We start from the raw sequence: 9302 nt of genomic DNA, 5'->3' as shown, positions 1-9302 counted from the left end.
TATGCACAGTTGATGATGATAGATGCAAAGTCTTTGCAATTTTTCGCTGGGTAACACCTTTCTGATATTGCTCCACTATCTTTCTGCGCAACATTGTGGGAATTGGTGATCCTCTACCCATCTTGGCTTCTGAGAGACACTGCCACTCTGAGAAGCTCTTTTTATACCCAATCATGTTGCCAATTGACCTAATTAGTGTTAATTGGTCTTCCAGCTCTTCGTTATGCTCAAATTTACTTTTTCCAGCCTCTTATTGCTACTTGTCCCAACTTTTTTGGGATTTGTTGACACCGTAAAAATTGGAATCAACGTATTTTTCCTTTAAAATGATACATTTACTCGGATTAAACGTTTGATCTGTCATCTACGTTCTATTACAAATAAAATATTGACATTTGCCATCTCCACATCATTGCATTCAGTTTTTATTCACAATTTGTTTAGTGTCCCAACTTTTTTGGAATCCGGTTTGTATATATATATAATACAGATAGTCAGTGTAGGTTAGATAGTGATATAGTGTAGCTGAAAGTTTCCAGCGCAGGGTGTTAGGCAGTGTGATAGGTTCTGCTGTCCATACATACATGCTACAGACATAGTGCTGAGATGTCACAAGTTTATAACAATACTTAGTGCACCAATCAGTAATATGTAGTCCGACCTGCTAAAATGTGAAGTTGCATGTATTGCGCTAAAATATGCGAATCATTAATTGCCGATTTTTGAAATCGTAAATATATTGGAGCACTCTATCTGCATATAAAGCTCTTGTAATGTTCTGTCATCCAAACAATTTTCTCCAGTCTCAGGAAACTTCTAGCAGCTTGAAAAATGTAGCAAAAGTGACCCATGCGCATATTACATTGCCGATTTTCGCAATCAAGAATATAATATAACTCTCTGATTCGCGAATTTATGACGTATATTCTCCCAAATATTTGCGAAATATCGCAAATTTGAATATTGCCCCTGCCGCTCATCACTATTCAGGAGCAGGTTATTGTCAGCGCACCACACAGCTGGGTGCTTTAACTCTTCCTTATAGTCAGACTCATCATTGTCACTGATGAGACCGATCACTGTGGTGTCATCTGCAAACTTGACGATGGAGTTGGATCCACACCTAGGCCTGCAGTCATAGGTGAAAAGGGAGTAGAGGAACGGGCTCAGCACACAGCCTTGTGGAGTGCCCATGTTAAGTGTGATGGTGGTGGAACAGTTTTTTCCTGACCTAACATTCTGGGGTCTGTTGGTCAGAAAGTCCATGATCCAGTTACAGATAGGGTTACTTATTCCAAGATCCACAAGCTTAGTGATAAACTTGGAGGGAATGACTGTATTGAATTCTGAGTTGAAGTCAACAAACAGCATTCTTGCATAAGAATTCTTGTTGTCCAGGTGTGAGAGTACACAGTAAAGCGCTGTAGATACAGCATCCTCTGTACTCCTATTGCTTCGATAGGCAAATTGGTGAGGATCCAGTGTGGGGGGCAAGCATAACTTGAGGTGTGCCAGGATCAGTCGCTCAAAGCACTTCATAACTATAGGCGTGAGTGCAGGGGCGTAGCTAGAAATGACTGGGCCCCATAGCAAAAAAAATGTATGGGCCCCCCGGATCTCCCACCCCCACATACCTCTCGGACCTCGCCGCCACATCCGCAGCTCCTCATGCACTTGCAACGGTTACGCGTAGGACTGAGCACAGACAGTTGGTCACTGGCAACGCATTTGTGCCAGTGTAGGAAATGTATGAATTTTAATGTCTGTGCATTAAAGAAGATTGTTAAATTGTACAGGGGTCTGTAACACAAGAAGGTGAAAGTACATATCGTGGGGTGTGTATGTGTATTAGACAGAAGGTAGGGATATGTATCTTGTGTAGTTTGGGTATTAGGGAGAGTAAAGGGTATATATCTAGTGCTGATACACGTGTAGGTGAAGAGCCGCTCTGACATAATTCGTCTCTTTCATATTATAAGCTCCCCTTATATATAATTTACTTACAGTTCTGAAGACTCAGGGGTGCTGGCTCTTTGGCCTCAGGGGTGCTGGCAGGCTTGGCCTCAGGGGTGCTGGCAGGCTTGGCCTCAGGGGTGCTGGCTGGCTTGGCCTCAGGGGTGCTGGCAGGCTTGGCCTCAGGGGTGCTGACAGGCTTGGCCGGGCCGGAGTGTGGGAGACTGTGAGGCCTTTTTTCTCCAAGCTGCTCCGGAAAATAAAAAAATGTCATTACACCTCAGGTCAGACCACCAATCAGACCCCCAATGTTAATCAGACCTCAGCTAACAGCCCCAATAAGATCCCCAATGTTAATAAGACCCCAATAAGACCTCAGATAACACCTCAGCTCAGACCCCAATATGAATTACCCCCAATCAGACCTCAGATAAGAGCCCCATGTCTCATATCAGCCACCAGTAGCCTCTCCATCAGCCCCCAGTGCCTCTCCATCAGCCCCCAGTGCCTCTCCATCAGCCGCCAGTGCCTCTCACCAGCCCCCAGTGCCTCTCCATCAGCCCCCAGTGCCTCTCACCAGCCTCCAGTGCCTCTCCATCATCCCCCAGTGCCTCTCCATCAGCCCCCAGTGCCTCTCACCAGCTCCCAGTGCCTCTCCATCAGCTCCCAGTGCCTCTCACCAGCCCCCAGTGCCTCTCATCAGCCCCCAGTGCCTCTCCATCAGCCCCCAGTGCCTCTCACCAGCCCCCAGTACTATCTCCATCATCCCCGAGTGCCTCTCCATCAGCCCCCAGCGCCTCTCCATCAGCCTCCAGTGCCTCTCCATCAGCTCCCAGTGCCTCTCACCAGTCCACAGTCCCTTTCCATCAGCCCCCAGTGCCTCTCACCAGCCCCCAGTGCCTCTCCATCAGCCCCAGTGCCTCTCCATCAGCCCCCAGTGCCTCTCCATCAGCTCCCAGTGCCTCTCACCAGCCCCCAGTGCCTCTCCATCAGCCCTAGTGCCTCTCACCAGCCCCAGTGCCTCTCCATCAGCCCCAGTCCCTCTCACCAGCCCCAGTGCCTCTCCATCAGCCCGTAATGCCTCTTATCAGCCCCCAGTACCCTCTCCATCAGCCCCCAGTGCCTCTCACCAGCCCCCAGTACCATCTCCATCAGCCCCCAGTGTGCCCCCCCGGTATTAAAATCATTGGTGGGCAGTGCGCCCCCCCCCTCGGTTTTTAAAATCATTGGTGGGCAGTGCACCCTCCCCCCCCTTGGTATTAAAATCATTGATGGGCAGTGCACCCTCCCCCCCCTCGGTATTAAAATCATTGGTGGGCAGTGCACCCCCCCTCGGTATTAAAATCATTGGTGGGCAGTGTGCCCTCCCCCCCTCGGTATTAAAATCATTGGTGGGCAGTGCACCCCCTCCCCTCGGTATTAAAATCATTGGTGGGCAGTGTGCCCTCCCCTGTATTAAAATCATTGGTGGGCAGTGTGCCCCCCCTCCCCTGTATTAAAATCATTGGTGGGCAGTGTGCCCCCCCTCCCCTGTATTAAAATCATTGGTGGGCAGTGCAGACCCCACCCTATCATTGGTGGCAGCGGCAGTTCCGATCGGAGTCCCAGCAGTGTAATGCTGGGGCTCCCATCCGTTACCATGGCAGCCAGGACGCTACTGAAGTCCTGTCTGCCATGGCCAGTTACTCTGCAGCATACTTACATGCGCTGTGGCCGCCTGGCGCTCCTTCTTCTTGTAACTTGTCACAGGTCTGTGCGGCGCATTGCTTATGCTTATACCAATGCACCGCACAGACCTGTGATGAGTTACAAGAAGGAGGAGCGCCCGGCGGCCACATCGCATGTAAGTATGCTGCAGAGTAACTGGCCATGGCAGACAGGACTTGCTGCCATGGTAACCGATCGAAGCCCCAGCATTACACTGCTGGGACTCCGATCGGAACTGCCGCTGCCACCAATGAGGGGGGGTACAGATTTACTGTGGATCTCCTGGTTTAGGGGCCCGGTCGCAATTGCAACCGCTGCGACCCCTATAGCTACACTAGTGCGTGAGTGCTACAGGGCGGTAGTCATTCAGGCACGTTGGTGATGAGTGTTTCGGCACTGGCACAATGTAGGTGGTCTTGAAGCACGATGGTACTACTGCCTGGGCAAGCAACAGGTTGAAGATGTCAGTGAAGACCCCTGCAAGCTGCTCAGCACATGCTCGAAGCACACGTCCAGAAATGCCGTCAGGGCCAGCAGCCTTGCGAACGTTGATGCTGCTCAGTGTGTTATGGAAATCTGTAATAGTGAGAGTGAAGGTATGTCAGTCATCAGAGGGTAGGATTTTGACAAACTTTTCCTTGTTGTCCTTGTTAAAATAAACGTATCGTACATAGGAGTCATTTAGCTCATTGAGGGAGGACACAGTTATGGCTGTCTGTGTGGAATTGCTGGGCTTGTAGTCAGAGATGGCCTGAATGCCCAACCACATGCGTCGTGGGTCAGAGTTGACAAAGTGTTCCTCCACCTTCAGCTTGTAGCTGTGCTTAGCCTTCTTGATGCCCCTCTTCAGTTCTGCCCTGGACGTACTGTAGGTCTTAGCGTCAACTGATCTGAAGTCATTGTTACATGCCTTTAGTAGAAGCTGCACTTCCTTGTTCATCCATGGTTTCTGATTTGGGTACACTGTGATCTGCTTTTCTGTGGTAACATTGTCAATTGTGGTGTAGATGTATTCCAGATGTAGTGAGTACGTGTAAGACTCGATGTTAGTATGAGAACCACAGGTGGCCTGAGAGGCAAACATGCTCCAGTCCGTGTCTTTAAACCTGTCCTGGAGTAAAGAATCTACCCCCGCTGGCCACACTTTGATTGTCTTCACTGATGGTTTCACACGATTGATAAGCGGTGAATACTTGGGGGTGAGAAACAAAGAAAGGGCATCAGACTGTCCCAGGTGGGGGAGGGGCGTTGCCTTGTAGGCTCCAACAATGTTTGTATAGACATGGTCCAAGGTTTTATCCCCTCTGGTATGGCAGGAGACATGTTGATGAAATTTAGGTAGAACTCACTTTAGGTTCGAGTGATTAAAGTCACCCGCTACAATAAATGCAGCCTCAGGGTGTGCAGATTGTTTTTTGCTGATGACCGCATGAAGTTCGTTCATAGCATGCTTGGCATTAGCATCTGGTGGGATATATGCAGCTGTTATTATAGTGAAGGTGAACTCCCTCGGCAGATAGAATGGTCTACACTTAACCATGAGATACGCTAGGTCAGCTGAGCAGTGTTTTCCAACAATGACAGAGTTCGTACACCAAGCCTTGTTAACATAAATGCACAGTCCTCTGCCTCTTGTCTTACCGGAATCATCTGCTATTCTGTCTAGCTCAATAGCATTGTCAGATATTCCACTGTGTAGCCATGTTTCTATGAATATCATGACATAACAATCCATAAGTGTCTGTTGTCAGTGATCGTAACTGTCGTAACTCATCCATTTTGTTCACCAGGGACCGCACATTAGCAAGGAAAATGCTGGGTAAATAAAGCCGGTGCGGTGTTAGCCTTAGCTTAGCTATTAGCCCATCGCACTTCCCCCGCCTTTGTTTGCGGTCCCTGCGCCATCGTCGAGCACTTCCGGTCGGCCGAATAGCCTGCGAAACGTCGGGTTTTCTTATTTCATGGATGAGTCGAAGGTTGCTGATAAAACATTCGGAGTTGTGTAATGCTATATCCAAAAGCTCTTGTCTGGTGTAAGATGTAAAAGTGAAGCTGTTCTGAATGAACAGACCCGAAATGAGCAGAAATTACACAGGTGTGCATCTTATTAGTGCCACCTTTCTACCAAATACTCTCCCAATAATTTTGGAAGGAGGGACGTGTTTTTCTTTCCACCTTTTCTTTGAACGGTGGTTTACTTTTTGCCCAAAAAATAAAAACTCCATATTGAAATGTGCGGTGTCTTTTCAAGTCAGTCGTGGTAATTTATTTTATGCAAGATAAGGAGTAAGGACCAAACAACTGATATTCAGGTCCTGAGAAATACAAATTATTGGGAGGGTTCACTTTCTTTTTACTATGACTGTTCATATAAAATACATGGAAACATTTTCCTACTTCATTTTTAAATTTCATATTCTTAAATCTATAGAGGTCAAATTAAAATAAAATGTTAGTGTTCCCCTCAGAGACCATTAGTGAAATCTCCATGGCTTTGTTACACCATTTTTTCTAATATTTTGTCTATAAAAGGGAAATAATCAGTAATAACCTTATGTATTGTCTTTATCTCAGGCAAGAAAACATTGATCCGCTCCATTACACAAAGAAGAAAATGAATCTTCCTCCTCAGATTCTCTGGGGAATCCGTATTATTATGTGTTCCCCACTGTAATACAGCATACAGAAGATTTAGACTGATCTGGTTTGGAAATATAAAGGGTAACATTTACTTGTTCATTTCTTAATTTTTCTTAAATGTGTTTTCTAAAGCGTCCTACCTTGTCTACAGTGAAACTTTACTATAAAAAATATTTCTTATCATTTTCAACTACTTAAAAAGAGTAAAACTGGATTATTCTCATCATTATCCTGCAAAAAAAATTGACAGCTGAAGATTAAGTGACAATCAGTAGTAACTGCTCTTTCACACTAGTGAACTACAGAGAAATAAACTTCAGCATTTACTTTTAATTTTTGTTTGTTTGTTTTTTTGTTAATTGTTAAGGTCTTTTGAAGTCTTTGTGACTATGCAGTTCTGCAATTCCAGCACGGTGACTGAGATCTTGCTTTTGGGATTTCAAAATTTACAGAGTCTTAAAATTTGCTTCTTTCTCCTGCTTCTGATCATCTTCTGTGTGACGGTATGTGTAAACCTCCTCATCATTCTGTTGGTGTCCTCCAGCAGATCGCTCCACTCTCCCATGTACTTCTTCCTCACACAGCTCTCCTTCACAGATATTCTCCTCACTTTTACCATTGTACCCAGCACGCTTCAGACTGTGTTGAATGAAGGACGTTCTCTGTCTCTTATTGGATGTGTAACTCAATTTTATTGTTATTCAGCCTCAGAATCCTTTGAATGTCTTCTTCTGAGTGTAATGTCCTATGACCGGTATCAGGCCATCTGTAACCCTCTACATTACACCTCAGTCATGGACCTCACATTTTGTATAAAAGTTGTTCTCTTGTGTTGGGTGATGGTTTTTGCTGTTATATTGACTGTTGCAATAACAATGAGTCATTTGTTGTTCTGTGGACCAAACATCATTGACCATTTCTTCTGTGATTTTGATCCCATAATTGAACTTTCCTGCTCAGATACATTTTTTATGAAACTAGAAGACATGTTATTTGCAGTGCCAATTGTGGTTTTTCCATTTATTGTGATTCTGGTCTCATATGTTTATATTATTATCACCATACTGAAGATCCCATCTGTGACCGGGAGGCAGAAGACCTTTTCCACCTGCAGCTCTCACCTGGCCGTGGTGTCTTTATATTACGGCTCACTTATTATGATATATTTACTCCCAAATAAGAAAGGTGTAAAGAAAACCCTCTCCCTGTTCTACACTGTAGTGACTCCACTTCTCAATCCTATTATCTACAGTCTGAGTAATAGAGACATTAAGCAGGCTTTTAAGAAGTTAAAAACCAGCATATCTTCTGCCCTTCAAGGGAGATTCATTGAAATTTCAACGAACATTGCAACGAACATTGTGACAAGTAGGTACTCTGATGTCATGTATGCAGCTTCACGTATGTGAAAATGGGTTACTTTGTTAACAAACCTTTTTGTCTATTATGTTTTGAGACATACATGTATCTTCCTAATATTTTTATCAAAGCAGTAGATGTTTCTTCAGAGATTACCTTCATTATCAGATCTTCTCTTCTCACTAGAATGACAGTTTGTTAAGTATGTATATATATTTTTTGCAAACTTTTTAGCAAGTATCTTAAAGAGATGTAAGAACATTGTCAACTGTCAGGTTTTCTGATGCGCTTTTGGAAGCCAAAAACAGACTTAGGCTTCATTCACATCCCCATTCAGCCTTTCCTTTCTCCTGCCCCGTTTAGGGGCAGGAAAATGGAAAGTATGAATTCGGCACATAACTGTGCCGAACGGAGCCCACGGGTCCCATAGACTATAATAGGGTCTGTTAGGTTTCCGCTCAGAAGAAGATTTTTGAAGCAGAGACAAAAGTCCTGCATGCACAACTTTTGTCGCAAATTTTTATCCCGAATATTGTAACTTCGAGAATTTGCTAATATCTAGAATATAGTGCTATATCTTCGTATTCAGAAATATTCTAGAATTTTTTTCATCAGTACCCATGATCCCTCACTGCTTTTGCTTGTGGGCCAACGAGAAGGCTGCAATATCTATGACTTTAGGAGTAGTGTTGATCGCAAATTTTCGTATTGCAAATTTTTATTGCAAATTTTCCAATTGCCGATTTTTGCAATCAAGAAAATAATGACTAGAGATCACAAATTCTCGAATTCGCGAATATATGACGAATATTCGCACAAATATTGGCAAAATATCAAAAATTCAAATATTGCCCCTGCCGCTCATCACTGCTTCTGAGCAGAAACCTAATAGTCTATGGGGCCCGTGCGCTCCGTTCGGCTCAGTTATGTGCCAAATCCATCCTTTCCGTTTTCCTGCCCCTAAAAAGGCCAGGAGAATGGGAAGGCTGAACGGTGATGTGAACAAAGCCTTAAACATAAAAAAATAAATAAAGAAATATTGGGTTGCTCAACCAAGAGTAATAATGGATAGGTGCACTGCTAAAAGACTCACCCAATCTAGTTGTAAATAAATAAATAGTAGCAGGCAACACTTACAAGTGGAGTACGTGTTTATTAACTAAAATCAGGTCAAATGCCTAAAATGATAACCAGCAATAAAAAATAGCAATGAATATAAAAAAAAATATATAGCAATGAATGGTTATAGATCCAGGAGCGTACACAAACACATAAATTAATATCCCATAAATATCGTAGTAAATATAGCAGCACCTGAGTTGATGAGTGTTCCAATTCACAGAGGAGTATAAGACAAGTTCAGTTCACTTCCATAATCTAATATAATTGGAGCAGCATAGACAGGAGAATAGATATGTATATGTATCCTAGTTCACCGTAATTTGTTGCAGTATAGACAAGGTGGCAGTAGTTGGTAAGTAACTATCAATTAGTGATGAGCGGGAGGAGCCATATTCGATTTCGCGATATTTCGCGATATGTTATATTCGTCGAAATCGAATATTCGTAATTATTCCATTTATCGCGAATAATATGCAATTTAATTAATCGCGTATTGCGATTTTTCTTTTGATAGTATAAGG

The 9302-nt window shown here is 44.0% G+C and overlaps 1 protein-coding gene across 1 annotated transcript; it reads left to right on the top strand.

Moving 5' to 3' along the window:
- The first annotated feature begins 6689 nt into the window (after positions 1-6689).
- LOC120990245 (olfactory receptor 488-like) lies at positions 6690-7709 on the top strand. Its single transcript, XM_040418926.1, has one exon. It carries the CDS (start codon positions 6690-6692, stop codon positions 7707-7709), a length of 1020 nt encoding a protein of 339 aa, XP_040274860.1.
- Positions 7710-9302: the final 1593 nt, after the last annotated feature.

This window comes from Bufo bufo, chromosome 1 (genome assembly GCF_905171765.1).
Source record: "Bufo bufo chromosome 1, aBufBuf1.1, whole genome shotgun sequence".
Lineage (NCBI taxonomy): Eukaryota > Metazoa > Chordata > Amphibia > Anura > Bufonidae > Bufo > Bufo bufo.
Note: the sequence above shows the minus strand (reverse complement) of the source record. Positions and strands in the feature narration are given on the sequence as shown.

Coding starts and splice junctions, on each gene's coding strand:
- LOC120990245 (XM_040418926.1), top strand. CDS start 6,690: ATGCAGTTCTGCAATTCCAGCACGGTGACTGAGATCTTGCTTTTGGGA.